The 18343-nt window shown below is 49.4% G+C and overlaps 7 protein-coding genes across 7 annotated transcripts; 4 read left to right on the top strand and 3 right to left on the bottom strand.

Annotated features, from left to right (window-relative positions):
* Nucleotides 1-85: 85 nt before the first annotated feature.
* Nucleotides 86-1264, top strand: VTN00DRAFT_7402 (uncharacterized protein; the record flags this gene model as incomplete). Its single annotated transcript, XM_069434146.1, has 3 exons — nt 86-180; nt 237-353; nt 430-1264. 3 exons carry the CDS (start codon nt 86-88, stop codon nt 1262-1264), a joined length of 1047 nt encoding a protein of 348 aa, XP_069287456.1.
* Nucleotides 1265-4185: 2921 nt separating this feature from the next.
* VTN00DRAFT_7401 (uncharacterized protein) lies at nt 4186-5435 on the top strand (the record flags this gene model as incomplete). Its single annotated transcript, XM_069434145.1, has 2 exons — nt 4186-4391; nt 4490-5435. The coding sequence occupies 2 exons, from the start codon at nt 4186-4188 to the stop codon at nt 5433-5435; spliced, it is 1152 nt and encodes a 383-aa protein (XP_069287455.1).
* Nucleotides 5436-7040: 1605 nt separating this feature from the next.
* On the top strand, nt 7041-8832 carry VTN00DRAFT_7400 (uncharacterized protein; the record flags this gene model as incomplete). The annotated part of the gene is made up of 4 exons (XM_069434144.1): nt 7041-7132; nt 7200-7273; nt 7388-7775; nt 8238-8832. 4 exons carry the CDS (start codon nt 7041-7043, stop codon nt 8830-8832), a joined length of 1149 nt encoding a protein of 382 aa, XP_069287454.1.
* A 740-nt stretch (nt 8833-9572) lies between these two features.
* VTN00DRAFT_7399 (uncharacterized protein) lies at nt 9573-11600 on the bottom strand (the record flags this gene model as incomplete). Its single annotated transcript, XM_069434141.1, has 6 exons — nt 9573-10074; nt 10164-10426; nt 10487-10888; nt 10942-11036; nt 11093-11340; nt 11413-11600. 6 exons carry the CDS (start codon nt 11598-11600, stop codon nt 9573-9575), a joined length of 1698 nt encoding a protein of 565 aa, XP_069287453.1.
* Nucleotides 11601-11956: 356 nt separating this feature from the next.
* VTN00DRAFT_7398 (uncharacterized protein) lies at nt 11957-13039 on the top strand (the record flags this gene model as incomplete). The annotated part of the gene is made up of 3 exons (XM_069434140.1): nt 11957-12533; nt 12583-12715; nt 12775-13039. 3 exons carry the CDS (start codon nt 11957-11959, stop codon nt 13037-13039), a joined length of 975 nt encoding a protein of 324 aa, XP_069287452.1.
* Nucleotides 13040-14211: 1172 nt separating this feature from the next.
* VTN00DRAFT_7397 (uncharacterized protein) lies at nt 14212-14791 on the bottom strand (the record flags this gene model as incomplete). Its single annotated transcript, XM_069434139.1, has 3 exons — nt 14212-14278; nt 14371-14528; nt 14627-14791. The coding sequence occupies 3 exons, from the start codon at nt 14789-14791 to the stop codon at nt 14212-14214; spliced, it is 390 nt and encodes a 129-aa protein (XP_069287451.1).
* Nucleotides 14792-15770: 979 nt separating this feature from the next.
* VTN00DRAFT_7396 (uncharacterized protein) lies at nt 15771-18343 on the bottom strand (the record flags this gene model as incomplete). The annotated part of the gene is made up of 5 exons (XM_069434138.1): nt 15771-15996; nt 16022-16386; nt 16460-16753; nt 17783-17930; nt 18009-18343. The coding sequence occupies 5 exons, from the start codon at nt 18341-18343 to the stop codon at nt 15771-15773; spliced, it is 1368 nt and encodes a 455-aa protein (XP_069287450.1).

Genomic DNA, 18343 nt, shown 5'->3' with positions numbered 1-18343 from the left:
TGGGCTTCAGCTCTCCTCCGTGCTTCATCTACCTCCTGCAACCCGCCATCCTCATCACCTTCTCTTATACCGCCCTTCCCTCACGATGGCGCAGGAGTATGATGAGTCGCAATCCATGAATGGGAGCTTGCCTGATGCGCCGGCGGCTGCCCCTGCAAAGCAGTCGTACAAGTCGTTCAAGTAAGCGCATGCTGCGAGTATTTACTCACGGCTTGGCACTGACATTTTTCTACCAGAAAGAAGTACGCGAAGATGAAAATAAGCTTCGAAAAGGCTATGAGAGACAGCGAAGCGCTCATCCGCGAGGAACTGCGCATACAGGACTTGTCGAAGAGGATACAGGAGCAGAATGAGTAGGTGGCTTTTGAAGCTTCTTTTGTTTTTTCTCCTTCGACGCGGCAAAATTGCTGATGTGCTATCGCTCTGCAGTCAACTTCTCGAGGTACTTCTCGAATTCAACGAGAGCCTTCACGTTCCTCCACATCTCCGATACGACCTGAGCGTCCCGGGAGAACCTACTGCACTACGCTCATCTGACGAAGAAATAACCCCGGCTTCGTACGACGTCGCGTCAGCGAAGGCAGCTTTGAAAGAAGCCAGAGCAGAGCTGGCATCTGGAGAGATCACCCCTAATGACTACCGTCGTCTAGAGGAAGCTGTGAAACGGAGCAAGGCTTTCGCACCTGCCACGCAGTACACCTCTTTGCTACAAGTGCCACACACGGCGCCCGCACCTACAGAGAAGCCCACTGATGACGATCTCGACACCACTCTGGGGTATCTCACTCCAGAACATGAGACTGAGTACTACCTGGCCATGGATGCGAAGCTTGGCGATGCGCAGGCGGCGCTGCAGCTCAGTCGTGCCCCTGAGAAGCCTACATTTGCAGATCGGGAACGGGAGGCTGCACTCCGGAACCCCGTCTCTGTTTACAACTGGCTCCGCAGGAACCAGCCGCAGGTTTTCCTGCAGGACAATGAGCTCGCTTCCGAGAAGTCAGGCTCCCGACCGACGAATCTACGCTCCTCGAAACGTGCGTCGACTCAGGTGCGGAAAGAAGAAGTCCAGGATATGTATGACGAGGACGGTATTCTGTTGGACATTGGGCCTACACCGGGCAGCAGTAGGGGGAAACGCAAACGCGACGAGGACACGGGATATAGACCTAAGGGAGGTAGTGGCCGCGGAGGGCGGAAGAAGAAGGAAGATGGCACCTACAATGGAAGACGGGTGTCGAAGAGGTCTTCAGGCGCTGGCTCTTGAAGATCATTGGGCTTGCATTTTGTTTCATCACGTCACATGTATTATCTAGTTTCGTGTTTTTCCGGTGCGATGCATTTGGCGGCTAAACGTGTCAGCGGGGCTGGCGGGATTAGGTACTCAAATTGAGAGGTTCAATGCTTTATTGATTACCAGTTTAAATATGGATAGACTAGTTGTTAATGTCAGTTTCTATCTACTATGTATAACAATGGATCTGAAAGTCCTTCGCCCTCCTCTAACACGCTGCTCTTGATGTTATTTTTAATTAATCATCCAATATGTCATATTATCATCCGTCGTTATATCATTGAGGAATTCCGTTCACCAGACGCAAGTCCTCCCCGACTCACTACCATCCCTCCTTGCTCGTACTCACCTAAAGCAAAGTAAAGATCGGCCTGACTACCGTATCCCAGATTTGGCACTGTTCTTAGTACTGCTCCAGCTCTTCCCAACCTACAGAGTACAACTCCACAATTAACGCAAATAGAATCCGAGATCTATAACTAACTGGCCTCTCGCATTTTGGGCCCGCGAAAGTGAGATATTTCCTAGGTATCTTTCAAAAGTGGCGGTGGGAGTCGTGGATTTTTTTTTTCGGGAATATGCGCTTTGTTAGCTAGATGATGATGATGATGATGATCTATCTACACTTGACGGCTTGGATACAAGCCGACCTCCGAACCCCGTCTGGTCTTCTGGGACCGCGTCTGCCAGGCTGGGTGAATGTGTATTGTACATATATCTTTAAGTTAATTCAAGGTAAGCGTGCATATAGAGTTTTAGACGATTCGGCGAAAGGCATATAATCTTAGTTTATACTTCTCCTACTTTTTATACGATTGTCTCCCTATCCCTATCTCGTTACTCAAAGTCACAATCTACAGTAAAGACTATACTGTTTCTTTTCTAGGAGACATTCCTTTGTAAACGCCAGAACCCAACATCGATGCTCCTCTGGAGACCGCTTGCCTGATGACGACATATGGCAAGCCCCTTAACGCCTCCGTCTGGGGCCATTTGATCCAAGCATCTCATCTCCTCCAGCAGCAGTCTACTGTCACTCTGAGCACTACAACGCGGAGCAGTCTTCCATTGCCAGGGAGAACCGGTCCAACAGTTTCTGGAGAACGAATCATACGGGCACTTATACTGCTATTTTGTGGGAGATAGGAGAGATGGGATAACGTTTTGTTGATTCGCGGTGGAGAGGCGGTGTGAATCGTGGACTTTCTAGGAAATAGACCTCACATACAATCAAAATATCGGTAGACGAAGGTATCGCTGATGATTGGGGGTCAGTACCACATTCATTCCGTTGCTGTGCGGGATAAGATGTTGAGGGGATCCAGAAAGCTGTGAAGTTTGCAAATGAGGAGGATCTGTACCTTGTGGTTCAGAATGCTAGCCTAGCCAGAGAGCGCTCCCTACATTGTTTGTAGTTCCATTCTGTTGGAAATAAGATGTGCACAACGCTCGTCTCCAGTCTCAGTGGCTCAAGCGCTAAAAGAGCCGTTTGCGATCTGTTGAATTATAATGTACCAACCCTGAGAAACAGAGGTAGCGTTGCCTTTTGTTCAGCAGGGTCTGGACACACAGCCTGAACGAATGGAGTAGCATGACTCGTGCCGTCCCAAAGTGCTCCTCGTGGCGGCGGAGCAAGCCTTCACCGTAGTGGAGGGGCAGCCCGAACTGTTGGAGCAGCTGGTTGTTTACCTCCGTTGCGGTGGGAATTCCCATTTGCGCATTTCCATGGACTTGCTGCCGATAGTAAGTACCTGCCCGTTTATGTATGTTGAAAATTCTTCTTCATTTATCCATGACTTACCTGCTCTAGATCCTCTGGAGAGGAGCATCGTCTCCTCGCTGATGGAAAACACAGATAAATAAACACCTATTCTAATCCGGACAACTTCTACGCTGTTTGCGGAGGTGGGAGTAATGCTTAGGGTGTAACCAATATACGGACACCATTGTCTGTTGTATTCGGACTGTGGCTCATATGACAATAAACACAGGTTGTCAGCTTCAGTCACATAAAAAATCACCCAAATCCCCAGAAATCTGCCATCGGGCTCGTCCAACTAAAGGCTACCGACAATTCCATGTTTTCGAACCATCATCAAGCCCCTCAAGCTTCTCCAAACTGTCACGGAGTCGAGTACACAGGATACAACTCGACATCAGGAGGCTTCCCGCGATCTTTGTTCGACCAAATGGAACAGAGGGACTGTTTGGCTTGACATTTGCTCCGTTTGTATATCAGCAAGGTGAATCCGTAAGTGTGATCCTGAGTAGCAACAATATCAAAGCAACAATATCAATCTACGTCTATGAAGCTAATGTCCTTTCAGAACTGGTTTATGATCCTGACTGGCAGCAAATATTTTGGGAAAGCAACTGAAACAATCCCTGCTCTGTCACAAGCCAAGTTAATCCAACAAAATCTGTTATCTTGGAATAGGTGTGTTAGAGGTAAGATTGCGCTGGAGCCTTAGTTTGGCAAGATATATATTTGCATTACGTTCGAGGAGATTTCTTTCCACGTTCTTATGGGGCCACCAAGTCATGTGCAAAGTGAACAGGATTACACTAATGAATAAGCAAGGACTCCTCTATAGGAATAGATGCATCTGCAGTATCCGTAGGATACCTTACATGTGCCGTACTCCGATTGCATGCATAACATAGTAGGGCAAAAGCACTCACGTGCTCCTCTATATCGTGTTTGCTGTGTTTGCTTCCGAACTTTCAGATCCTCCGGGAAGCTTTCTTCGGTGGGATGAGAGAACAGGAACAAGAAGACCGGGCCTTACTCGATCCTAGATAGCTGGTCCCAGCGATTATTGCTTCTTCTTTGTGACCGGTCTTCTTTTCTCTCCCCGTACTCCGTACTGTTTTCCGTCGCGCGAGCCCCAACAATGGCAATCACCATTCTTCCTCCCGTCGTGCAGGATGCCGACGTCCACCAGGAAGACTCGGATATCGAGTCTATGGACTCAGAAGGGGACGTTGACATGACGACTGCACGCCCCGGTAAACGACAGCGCTTTGAGGATAGGAGAAAACGCGGCACGGGGATCGTCACGCCCGGCGAGGTGGTGACGGATGATCCGCAGTGGATGAGGTGGGTTCTAGATCTCGTCCTACCCTTCACATTTTGAGCGGCTCATGCAGCGAGTCCATATTATGCTTTCAAGGTATTTAATACTGACGACTATGCAGAGGTCATGGCACCTACACCACCCCGTATACCAACTCTATCATCGCTACCGTCGCCGGCACGGTACACAAGACCAACAAGCTCCTCTCAGTCCACCCGCTGCGTGCGCGTTACACACCAGAGATCGGTGACCTTGTCGTCGGTCGTATTGTGGAGGTCCAGTCGCGGCGATGGAAAGTTGACGTTGCTGCTCCCCTACTTGCACAACTACCGCTATCCGCCATCAACCTGCCTGGCGGTATCTTGCGGCGACGAACGAGCGCAGATGAGCTTCAGATCCGGACATTTTTCAGCGAGGGTGATCTGGTGGTTGCAGAGGTGCAGAGCGTGCATTCAGACGGGTCAGCGTCGCTACATACACGATCCCTGAAGTACGGGAAGTTGAGGAACGGTGTCTTTCTCGCTGTCACTGGAACCGGAGGAAGCGGGGCGTCGAGTACGATGGTCAAGGGAGGCGTGGGCTCCGGAGGTGCTACTGCTGCGACAGCGGGAAGTGCTGGAGGAGTTGTCCGTTCCCGGAGACAGGTCTGGACGGTGAACACGGCCAACGGAGGCGGCGACGTTGATGTCATCCTGGGTGTTAATGGATATATCTGGATATCGAAGCATGCGGACGGCACCGCCGCCGCATCGTCCACGACAGAACCCGTTTCGATTACCCGGATGGAGGAGATGGTGTCCAGCTCCATCTATTCCAGCCAGAACGACGAAATCCCACCCCAGACAAGGCGTGAGATTGCCAGGCTTGCTCAGTGCATCCGTGTGCTCGTTGAAGGTGGCGTCAGAGTCGACGAGGAGATGGTCATGCGGGCGTACGAGGCTAGCCTGCAGGTGGACCTGGAAATGGCAGACGACGAAGAGGAAGGAGACGAGAGGAGACGAGTAGGAAGAGAGTATTTGGGCGGGGAGAAGGCGAGACGGATTCTGGAATATGTGTTGCAGAAGTAAGAGGGCCGGTTGTTCTCATTACGAACATGGTTTCTTGAGGAATTGATAGAGATACCCCTGGCGAATAAAATAAAAGGATGTCATGTGTGTATTACTTTGTGGAATTGTCTATGGAATCTTCTCTTGGCTTGTATGTAGTGGAATTGAAAATATCATGAGAACCAAAAGTCTGAAGAATCAATATTATTTTACTATCACTCCATCCTGTTATGGAACTGAAGTCACAAAGAGACCTCTCTATCTAGGCACGCACTACTTTGCAAACTGCCAGAAGCGAAGAATATAAGCAAGCCCTTCTCACGCACAGAGACCGGAGACCACCAGCTTATGACTCCAGGAGCATTGATAAATATTGAGAATGTCATAAATTTGAAGACACTGATTCTTGAAACGTTCTCTATTAGAATAGCCATTCTCTTCTATGGGAAAACTCCTACTGATGTCACCCGAGGAAGTAATAAATCTATGACTCGAGTACCTGATGCAGGAGTTAGATATACAACGCCTACCTCACGCAAGAGAGACAACTCCGGTGCCCCCTCCCCCACCCTCAGTGAACTAAAAGCAACCATACTACCCCCCCCCCCCCTCTTCCTTACCTCACCAGCAACAGAACTCGGGACCTCATGGTCCAACGGTTAACAACAAACAGGCCCAGTTCCCTCGCCTGCCTGTTAACCAGGAAACAGTATCATATCACACGCCATTTGCAGATATAGCATGTATCCTATGAGATATACGGATTACGGAGATAGCTGTGGGAAGTGACAGGTCGACGAATGTTCTGGCGAAAGCGAGCTTGCAGGAATCGAGAAGTCCTACCCTAATGCATGTCTGGCTTTAAGAGCTAATTGTCTTGGCTGGTTGCTGTAATTCACCATCGCAGACGAAGAAAACACTAACGTTCAAAGAAGCAAGCCACATACTTAAGTACACCTGGCCATGGCTCTCCTAGGTATATTTCAACATTCTTATTTAACTGAGCCTCCTCGCTGACATGACATCCATCTAGATTTCTAGGTGCAAAGGTGCCAGTCTCTGCGCTTGTTCGCGGGGTTACTGCCATCGCCTACTCTCGAGGCGTTGCCTCCAGAGATCCTAAGGCTGGCACTCTCAGGCTCTATCTCACACATATCAGCCTTCCAGCGAGTATCCCATCATATTAGTGATTTTCGTTCCTTGTAATACACCATCAGTTTTCTATCTTAGGAATAAGCCCTTTGCCCACTAGCGTTGGGTTGTTAAACAACAGGATGTATCGCTTTTCGTTGCCCAAGCATTTCTGCGCGAATACTGGGAAATATGGAACACTATCCTATCCGAACCACGCATCAGAGGCGTGTTCGAACTGCTTTTTGGTTCAGGGTTGTTTGTCTGAATTACCAAGTCTGCGTTTTGATATGTACTCTACTAATAGAATGTCCTTAGTACTGCAGTAGAGACTGCCGGCTTGCGCATCGGCTTTAGCACGAGAAGGATTGCAGGTCACGGCTAAATAGATCTACGTGGAAACCGTCATGGTACGTGGAAAGACGGGAACCGGCTTTTATTGCTCCTACAGGGGACTATCATGGGCATGGAACGCACAAGTATCTGTGGGGTAATATGCCAGCCCTGGACGTGCTCAACCTGCTCAACCTGGAGCAAAATGAAGGGTCCAACTTTCCCGGAACCCTGAATGTTCTCTTCGCAGGCATGTTGAGAAGCCCCCCTCCCCTCGTGAAATAATGTGAGATGAGTGACTGACCGATTATCATATTCTAGCCTCAGGGAATATACGAAACATCGTGAAGACGCTGGCCTCGCTGCCGGAGACCTTCCACGGACAGTGCAATTTTGTAGTCAATGACATTGACTTTGACGTCCTCGCCAGGAACGTGATTCTTCTCCTGGTCTCATTGCACTATGAGCTTGCGAGGCCACCCCGATATTGATCCACATTTGGTATTCAGCTCTGATTCCGGAGCAAATACTGCGCTCTCTACGCGATAACATCCTGCCTCTTGTCGAAGATGTTTGCACAAAGTTCGAAAGCCTGGAGGACAGCACGCGCCATGTCAGGAAGACATGGAAATTCGGTTCCAGATTGCTGCATCTGGTTCTCACAAAAGAACAATGGTGCCGTCTTCGCCAGTTCCTCAAGGTTCCTGAGGGCTTGTCAGTAGGTGAGGCACAGCGCATTCGCAAGTCGACGGTATTGGCACCGCATCGAAAAGATTACCTTGAACGGACCTTTTACCAGAAGAAGCCCGGATGGCGTGTCTGCGCCATGAAGTTCCGCGAGTATGGGATTCTACTGCCATTCGGCGCGAGTCAGAAAAACTTCGATACCCCTAATCCGTGAGCCACAGCCCCTGATCTGAATGGTGTTTCCTTTTTGACCAAACATAATTCTTAGAACGCTGTATATAATAGACAATCGCTGGCCAATGTACGACTCGGCTGATCCTCTTGCGGGCTGGCCCCTAGACGAAGTCACGTCCAAAGCCCCCGGCTAAGAACGAGATCTACGGGAGCCTCTTCTTCTACCTCCAGGATCTGCTCTTGCATTATTGCCATCAACCTTCATCTTTTCTGTCTTGACGCAGTTGAACTACCTGGTGCCTTTAAAAACGACGGCGTCAGGCCCTACTTGTTTGATAGAATCGAGGTGAGATACCTAGTACATATCTGCCTACATACTAAACCAATCTGATTTTACGCTTTTGCCCCTTCACATTTGAAATTCGACGATCTAACCAGTATCCTATTCACTTACTTGCTAGGCTCCAACATTTCAGACGGCGCTTACTTTGGCCCCAGAAAAACCCTTAACACATTCGGCACCCTCCTGAAACCCAAATTGCAAAACGTACACGCCACCCGTCTCTGTCTCTTCATGAACGCTCTCGAAGAAACCTGTACCGAATTCGACACCGTTTTATCACTCAGAGACGACACGCCCCGACTTGAGCGTTACCTCTCACTCACTCGACACAACTTCCCCGACAGAGGCGCGGACCTTATCCGCATCGCCTTTGCGGCAAAAATGTTTCGGGACTTTGAGACATTATTCAACCAGTACATGAGTGAGCATGAGTTCACGAAGATTAGTAGAGAAGCAGGTCTGGAGATCAAAACGAAGAACACAATCGTGTCGAGGCCCTTTCCGATGCAGTTGAGGCACAACGCGTCTCAATATGAGTTTGATCTCCTACAGGCGTTGGGATCTAAGAGGCATGTGGAGTGGAGGCGCGTTGACATAGGTACTGGTACAGTTAGGCGTTCTGCTGATGCTGCTTCAGATTACTCCATGGTTATTTTCATAGTAGTTGCTGCTATTTCCATATTAGTTCTGTTCCTGTTCACTGCCTTCATGATCCTATCTTGGCCGGAGTCATTGATTAATTCCTTATGATGGTGACGGTCATGGTTATGCTTATGGTATTCGGGGACGGAGATCTCACGGCCCATGAGATGTCTCCCGAACCAGACCATGCGGGGGGTTGCGGGGGCATTTTTTTTATTCTTTGCCAATAAAATAGGTGGAAAAAAAACCCAAATTTTGCAGCAAGAAGAATATGTAAGTCGATTCCTGGCACGTGGTGCGTGCGGGTTTGATGTTCCATCCATCCATGGGTGGATGGTAAACTCTCCAGGTTCTGCTACCTCTTAGGCATCTTTGATACCGCGGTTTATCGGCCCAGGGCATCTGTGAAAAATTTCATGAGAATAATTAGTATATTATTTTAATAAACTGTTTAACACTGGTGCTGCCAACTGCGCTGGACGTACAGTACAAAGTGCAACATGACGCAATATGACATGACATGGCAGAGAAAATCATAAAAATGTGTCCACGGCAGCTGAGAGATGGCTTGGTAGAACAATTGTAGAGTACTATGTAACATGCATTGTTATAGAGCTTGGCCACAGAGCAAAGTGTCATGACATCTAGTTGCGGTCATTGGTAGCAGATATAGCATGCCCTATAAGAGGTACTCACCTAAATCGATTATTGTTATTATGTTCTATACCAAGAATAGGGTTAATAAAAGGATATCTCTCAAATAAAACATCCCTCGAGTATCCCATGGTGTAGGAACGATCAAATCAAACACTGGACTTCATTCCTTCTTTGGTGGCCGACTCTTCCCCTCAGTTGCCCCCATTCTCCCTAGGCAGAGCACACTCTGTTCTTACGACACTCCCGTCACAATCGATAACAACGGCTCCATGCAAAGTATTATTAGTATCGACCGCCTTGCCCTCAAAAGCGACGCTCCTGTCCTCGTCGTAATACGGGACTTTCCAGACCATGCAGATAACAAGATACGCAACTCCACCCATCACGAAACTCAACACCCATCCCAGGTCAAACATCTGTGTAGCAGCCGCACTGATATTGTGGCCAAAGCTACCGATGAACCCCGGGAGCGGGAGGAGAAAGCCGATCACGAATGCAACGAAAGCCCGCATGTTCACACCCTTGAGGTAGAAGTAGCGACCGCTCGGAGAACTGTTGAAGAGGTCTGTCAAGTTGATGTTGCACCGGCGGATGAGGAAGTAGTCGGCCAGCATGATTCCGACGACGGGGGCTTGAAAAATAGAGTAGCCGCTGAGGAATTGGAGAAAGCCATTTGCTGTTGCGACAATTCTCCTGTTAGATCAATATGTTAGGGTGTCTGTCTGTTGCAAGGGCTAATTGAGGAGCGGTTATTGCTAGAGAAGGAGAGGAAAGAAACTTACCAAGGGACGATAGCAAATGCGATGACGAGACAGATGATCTGCCCGCGTACGATGTTGATATATCGAGGAGCCAAGCAGGTAATATCTGCAGCGAAAGGGACGATGTTGCAGGCGATCGTCGTGCCCAGCGCCGCAAATGCAAACGAGGCAGAGGCGAAGAATACTCCTGCTCGGGCTTTAGGGCTGTAAGATCGGTTGAGGATGCTGTTCAGGAGGTCGTACGCGTTCCAGTATGCTTCACCGTACATGTTCATGACTGCTGACTGGAGAAATATCAGATCTTAGTATTCGGAATTCGATTTTTTTCCCTTCTCTTTGCTTACTGTAGTAATAATCCCACATGCAGCACAAATGGTCTGCGACAGTGGCAGTCCCAGAGCTTGCCCATACAACTGCGCTTGCTTCGTCTTCGAATACCGGGCGAGATCCGGAACCGTGACAAGTAGCGCGCTATTGGCTCCCATGACGGAATTGAACTGCGCGATGATCCCCCATGCGAAGACCGAAGTGGATGCTTTCGCAGACTCGTCGACGAGTCCATCAGCAGAGACACCTCCATTTGCTGATGTTGCCCAACACACGATGCCTAGCCCCGCCAGAGGAAGGACGACAGACTTGACGCTGAACAAATGGCGGATCTTAGTTGTGTGGATAAACATTAGAGGAATAGTAAAGATAAATGCAAGGAAGAAGCCGACCATTCCCTGCGTCGTGATGTGTTGGCTCTGGATTTACATATGTCAGCGGCGCCCGTAAAGTCTGGAGCCGTCCGTCGAACCTCTGGAATCACATTGTGAATTCTACCCCAGCTTGGAAAGATGCAGCGGAGGCAGATGGAGATAAATTGACCCTCATAGTAGAGTTGTACGCCCCCTGCGCAGAGAATATATCAACAAGTAGAACTCCTTTCAAGGAAGGCGTAAGCAAACCCCATATGATGCTGAGCAGAGCTCGAAGGATGACCACGAAGAATTGTCCATATATCCCAAAAGACACTCGGGACAATACCGGATAGCCGATATGATAAGTAGCGGCTGCCCTGCCATTGAGGACAATGACCACAGAAGATAGCACGTTCGCAAAAAGAACGACCAGCAATGCATCTCTGATCGTTGCCCCCAGTGCAATCAGGGATGAGCCGATCGACCATGTAGCAATTGCCCAGGACTCACTCCACCTATGTTACGGTCAGGACGGCCTATACATTTTCGGTGGGTTCATAATGGGCGTAACATTTCAATTAGCTCACCAGTACGAGAAGAAATCCCATGCCGTCCAAGTCCGTCGTTCTGACGGTGAAGGGAGAAGATCCTCGTTGACTAGGGCAGAAGAACTTTCCAATTTTATAGCAGTATGAAGAACATGCCCCGATGTAAAGATACTCTTGAAGCGAGTGGAGCAAGATCTACCTGCGGTTACATGCAGTTTGGAGAACATAGTGGACTAGCTGCGGCCAGAACAAACAAGGTTTGCTCTCTGGAGCTACCAGCTGTGGGCCTGGCCCATTTATATCCAACATTGAATCCATCTTTGCACGTAGTGTTGCCCTTACGTGTTATCGCAGCCAATGCGGAATGTATGCTGCGCGGCATCCCTCGTCTTGCGTGGGCGGAGACCCCCGCACCCCCTCTCGGAGTTGTGACACCGGAGACTTTTGCACATTCTGTTCCACATTTCGAATCCCTGCACGATGTCAGTGTGCATTAGCAATTGCAACGTAGAAAGCAATTAAATAGGATGTAACAGGGAAACTTGGAGGGGCGGACAATCACCAACACACGGAACCAGACAACATGACACAGCCATTGGAAACGATCGACGGCGGAAAGGCCTGGTACTACTGCCGCAAAGGGCCCATGGTCCTCGGCGAGGCCCCAATATACAGAGCCAGTGACTCGACTCTCCACTGGGTTGACTGTCTTGCGGAGCCTCCAGAGCTTCACATCCTGAAAGTCGACCCAGAGACCGGCGATCCGGTCGAAGATGCACGAGTATTGGAACTCGAAGACAGTGTCACCGTGGCCTTCTTCAGGAAGGATAAGCCAGGAAGCTATATCGCGGCCTACTACCAAGGTGTCTGTTTCCTCGATGAGCAAACGGGAAAATTGGAGGTGGTCAAGGAGATCATTCCGACTGATCAACGGGACGAACTCCGCTTTAACGATGGAGGTATCGATGCCAAGGGACGCTTCTGGCTGGCGGAGATTGACAAGAAGGCAATGGCGTACGGCCCCAACAAGCTCCCGGAGAGCTATGGAAAGCCGAAAGGGAGACTGTGGAGGTACGATCCGGATGGAAGTCTCCACCTAATGATTGACGGTGGCGTTGTCTGTGGAAATGGTCTGGCATGGAGTCCAGATAACAAGACAAGTGGGCACCCCCAAGACCATCTGGATCGATTTCAGCTAAGACAGACCAGTGTATTTCAATGATTCCGTGGCCATGATGGTTTTCGCCTATGACTTCGACTTGGAGACGGGCAACATCTCCAACAAGCGTCTTCTGATTGACCGTCGGAGCTCCTACGGGGAGCCTGATGGGATGGTCCTCGAGTGAGCAGATCCCCGTCCCTCTTGAATCAGTCATCAAACTAACCGATACCAAAACTTAGCACTGAGGGTAACTTGTGGATTGCAGTGTTTGCGTCCAATCGAGTGATGGTATTCAGCCCGGAAGGGAAACACCTCAAGGACATCATTTTCTCAGCAAAGAATCCCGCTTGCACAACATGGGGTGGAAAAGATCACAACATCATCTACGTCGCGACTGGGAAGGACCGGAGCGCAGATGCTAAGCCAGATGATGAAGGTGGGCACATATTCATGTACAAGCCCGAAGATGCCAAAGGACAGCCAAAGTACGAATTTGCGGGGTAGAGGAGGCACCTGGACGATCAAACGTATGCAGTTAGCATGTTCTTGCCTTAGATCAGGACGTCTAGATGTACGTAAGAAGAGACGGAGTTATACATCCGTACCTTAGGGACATAATACAACCCAGTAAGGTCTTAAATCAAAGGGCATTCTGGAAGAGGTATATGGATGTCTCTGCGATTAGATAAGCGGTAGTTTATAACTATCTCGAGCCCGAGGCTTAGATGCTTGATAGTCCGACAACTCAAGAGCATTTGTATGGAACTGCAGTAAGATTCATCCTAATGCCAAAAGGATTCACTTGTACAGAAGCTGGTGGTGAAAAGACCTTCCTTCGATCAGAGCATCTCTCGAGACATCGGTTATCGTATACGTCAACGCCCGGATGCTAACTTGAATGTAAACAAGCATCTCATTCATCCAACTGTCACAGATTGCCCCAAACATGTTTACCAATGTGGTTGCTGTCCAAAGCGGTTTGTTCGCAAGGATTTGCTCCAGAGGCACGAGAAGCGGCATGAAAAGGGGATGTGGTTTCGAAACTCGGGCGGAGTCGTCGCTGCCATCGTGGAAGATGTTTGGCAGACTCAGATGCCTGGGTCGACCGCGATGCTCAACGACGACGACCAACTGCTTCAGGACAGTCAAATGGATTCCAGGAGCAACAACCATCATAATAGGATTGAAGATCAAGCTGAGGGCACTGAAACCATGTCTCCAACCGTCCACCAAGACCAGCAAACGATCTACGGCGTGGATGTCCAGACGGACACGGTCAACTTGCTAACAGAAGACAATGTCAACTCATTGTTTTTCGATCCTTCATCCAATACCCCAAAACTCTATCATGACATTGAATGGCTCTTTCAGCGGAGGATAACATCGCGCTCCGGCCTTGGTCACTATACCATGCTACCTTAGTTCTGTGATGTTGAAGTGTGAGCCGAATGACATTCCAAGGGTAGCTAATCACACAAAGGGGCTTTTGCACTCCGTCATGGAATGCCTTGAGGGATGCAGATGGGAGCTCCTCCAGGAGGCCTATATGACTCTTGCGAAGTTGATTGAAAAGCCGAACTAATCATTTCCTCACGCAACAGGTAGCCTTCTGAAAGGTTTATCACAACCGTTACTACTTTTGTGCGTTTTAATCAATACAAAAATGCCCATCCCATCTACAGCACAGCAATGCACTCGATCTCGACGTCCGTGTTGAGAGGCAATGTCTTGACCGCAACGCACCTGACATCATATCCATTAGCATCTCCAACCTCTGTAAAGTACACATTCAATACGAAATAGGAATTCAAGACAGGATTTCGGGGGACACGTACGTCCGACACGGCTTGACATCCCCCCAATACTGCATATAGACCGAGTTCATCTCGGCAAAGTCATCCATGTTGGACAGGAAGACATTAACCTTGACGACCTTGTCAATGTTGGAGCCGGCAGCCTCGAGGATGTGTGTCAGGTTCTTGATGCATTGGTGCTGGTTCCACAATTAGCCTGCACTCTACGAAAGCAACAGGTACATGACTGTCAAGGAGGCACCCTAGGTTAAGTAGGGGTATATGATAGGTAGCATACCGTATGAGCCTTGATATCGCCCTCGATCAATTTTCCCGTCTCCGGGTCCATTGCAACCGCACCGGAGCAGTACACGACGCCGTTGGCGATGATAGCCTGGTTGTAGATACCGGGGAGCGGCTTGGGAGCCTTTTCGGTGAGGACGGGCGTTTTTACAGAGGCCATGGTGAATAATGCAACGCAACGTGATGTCTATGAGACTCCGAGGTACTGATACTGATCGAGAGAAACACAGAAAAGCACAGCACAAATACAGAAGAAAGAACAGACGTCTTAAAATCACGAGAAGTGAGAACCCATCCATCGCATCTATCACATCACCCCTCATTTTTCATCTTGAACATGGTTACCTCAGTATGCACAGTATGTTGCTGCAGCGGCGTGCTCCGACATATGATCGTCCAATCCGCGATCTTTGTCTCCCATCCCACACCATAAGCGGGCATGTTCAGCAGCCAATCTGCGGGCAGAGCTATTCCAGACTAAGGATATAGTGCTGAGATAGGTTTTACGCATTTCCCGCTCAACCCCACATGAACGTCTTATCGCGCCTAGGCAGAGTGAGATCAGGTGGCTCAGTTCTAACGGGAAGGGAGCCTGAGGCTTTCCATCCCGTCCCTGCTAGGTACTTAACACGCGTTACCAGTACAAATACGGTTTGGCTGAGCAGGCATCAAGGATGTATTTGAAGAAGATATTGATTGTGATACGGAGGATTTCAGAGCGTAAGCGCAATCAGTCAGATCAATTCCATCATTGCTCAAGCTCCTCTCCCAAGTTGGCTAACCCATGATCTACATATATATACGAGGCATTTATATGACTATTCACGCTATGGAACAGGGGTGGGTTCATGAAATGAGATGGAAGGGATCAAAGGTATAGAGCTGCAAAGAGTTTCTATAATCGAACTGTATAAATTAATCTGAAATATGTGCCTTTAGTCCTTGGGGGGCATTACGGTGGACAAAATGAGTTACTCACTTCTCAAGCCATTCAGAAGCAATGGCTCAAAATAACCACAGATCAGACATAACAAAGCATCAATGGAGATATAGATTCCTTAAGGTGCCCTCCGTTCTAACATAAGTCAGGCACTGCAGAAGACATAGATGCATGACTCGACGGGACCCTCGAACAATCTTCAGATCTCCGCCAGCACCTTTCCAATATCTACGACTTTCCCTACCTCGGCAACCATCGCATCCCAGACTTCCCTCTTTATGATCTTCCCCTTGCGACTTTCTGCATAGTCCGCAAAAGGCACAACGCGGCAGGGGCTCAGATATCTCCCGTTCGACTCCGGACCCGCCAACACCGCACCATGGACCAGCGTTCTCGCCCCGACCTGGACGGAACGTCCGATGATCCTTTTGACGGTTTCCAGGATCTTACCGAGCACTGTTCCTGTTGCCCTGCGGTGGAGCTCTGAACCGTAGCAGAAGCCCGGGTTGACTAGGTTGAGAATCGTGAACCCGGTTTCGGAAGGGGATGATCTCTGACGACGACGGTCGACTAGCTCGAGGAAAAAACAGCTCCAAGAGTAATTTGGACGTGTAGTATCGGTCTCTCATGTCGAAGTTTTTCTCGTCGTTCAGCGCCGCGAGGATGCTCGTGGTCGCTGCGACCTCGTTTTTGGCTTCCTTGAACTTGGCCCAAGCGGCCGTTTCGCTGCCCACGATCGACAGGACAGGGCGTGCATAATTATTATCATTGGCATTATTATTACGATTGGGGTCGTCGGCAACAGCAACTTGTTTCTGTTTGATCCAGCTACGGCAACAGCAGCAGCGTCAGAAGAGCGGTGCTCAGCCAGTTGGTCTGGATGCTGACTTCGTTCGAAGTCAGCGGATTCCGGTAGAACTCGAAGCTGGCGACTCCGGCGTTGAGGATGGCAAAGTCCAGTCGTATGTCATCATCGAAGCGCTTCTTCTTCAGCTTCTCAACAAAGGCGATGATGCTGGCGTAGTCGGACAGGTCTAGTACCCAGACCTCAATTACCACATCTCGTTTGGAGCCTGTTGGGAGAGATGCTAGAAGGGACTCCCGTGCCGACTCGCTCTTGGCGACGTTTCGGACGGCAAGGATGAGATGGGTGAGGCCGAGGGAGAGGAGTTGGGCGCATGCCTGATATTGGGCCCAACCCGGTGTTGGACCCCGTCACTAGACCAGTCTTCCCTCGGAGGGAGAAAGAGGCCGGGGGTTTCAGGGGTGTGAGAAAAAGCTGGCGGTAGAGGAAGCCGGCGTGGGTGTTGTAGAAGTGCATGTCAGATCGATAATATAAAAAAAGGAAGAGAATATACTGCGTTAAACGTAACAAAACCTGCTTATTCTATTGCTTGTGACGCTGTAGATAAGGGTTGGAGAGCAAAACATGACGACTTGGATATGTTGTCGCAGGGAGGACCGACAACGCTATATATACTTCTTAGTATAAATGCTCCTCGTTTGATCGACGGTGCCATTCTTTTTCATTTCTGGATTTATTCACATCGACTAAAAGCCATCATAACGTTAGATTTGCTGTGTTATCGCAAATGGCTTTTCCTGATTTGAAAAGCTCCCTGCAGGGGGACTTTAAAAACGCCGGTGCCGTTCCCTTTAAGCACATCATTAATATTGCTGCCTTCGTGGAATATTACTAGGTATCTGGGAGTGGACTTTGATAGGTACATACTTTGTAGCTACCTACCAACTAGTCGTAGTCCCTCTTGCCAAACAGGCCATGGTACATGTACATAGGTAAGTATTCTTGACAAAAATGTATGGCATAGAGTCCTACGCTTTCAGGTTGGGTGGAGAGCTGCGCTGCTTTGGCCATCTCGGTGTTGCATTAGAAGGCTGGACGGGGATTTCGCTTTAGTGTTGCCGAAGTAAGTAGGAAGTTCTTTTTTAGAGTGTGTTCCAAGCACTTTAGGAGAGTTTGTCTGGTCTATCTATCTCGGTCAGTTCCGACTACCAGGCCAGAGCTCTATCCGATAGGTTGGCACCTGTCCATGGCCTCTGCGTGCGAACCATTGATGTCAGAATATTTGCGCAGAGGGGATCCTTGAGACAAAAAGTCATCCATTCGGCGCCAACTCCCGCCACCTCCCATCAGGTAATCGATGAACAATACCATCTAGCAGCCTGTTAGCCCGACCCTCATCAAAATACCAGCAAGACCCCAATCTCCTCAGTAGGACAGCTTGATAAGCGACCAGGAGCAACGCCCCAGGATGATGCTCCCTGAGCAGGCTCAGATAGCCTGGCGACACTCTCATCGGCCATGCGTTCAAAGCGTCCCAGACCGTCAATGATGGGCCTAAATGACGTGCGAATGCAAAGGCTTTTGAGAGCTGGACAGCGGCGTCGCGATCTATTACCCACTCCTCATTTTGACCAAGAACGGTTGGAGTTGAAGTCATCCTTTGGAGAAGGCATAGCAGATAGCAGAGACCGAAGCAGAGGATCCTCATGTGGTACATCACTATCCAAATCGTCCCTCCAGAGAGCTGCCAATGGAGTCAACGGGCCATCAGCGAGCTTGTCCCAGACAGGGAAGAGCATGGAGCATCCGCCACGAAAGAAATGGATCAAATGCGGGAACCGGTCCTCATCATCTGCGACCAAGAACAGGTTCTCCCCCTCCTCCTCTGAACTACCTAGGGAATACACCACGAGGAAAATCCCAAATGCAAGCGCCGCGTGGCTGTTCTTCTCGTCGACGTTTATCAT

Source organism: Thermoascus crustaceus (assembly GCF_041956765.1).
Source record: "Thermoascus crustaceus strain CBS 181.67 unplaced genomic scaffold VTN00scaffold_4, whole genome shotgun sequence".
In the NCBI taxonomy this organism is placed as follows: domain Eukaryota; kingdom Fungi; phylum Ascomycota; class Eurotiomycetes; order Eurotiales; family Thermoascaceae; genus Thermoascus; species Thermoascus crustaceus.
Note: the sequence above shows the minus strand (reverse complement) of the source record. Positions and strands in the feature narration are given on the sequence as shown.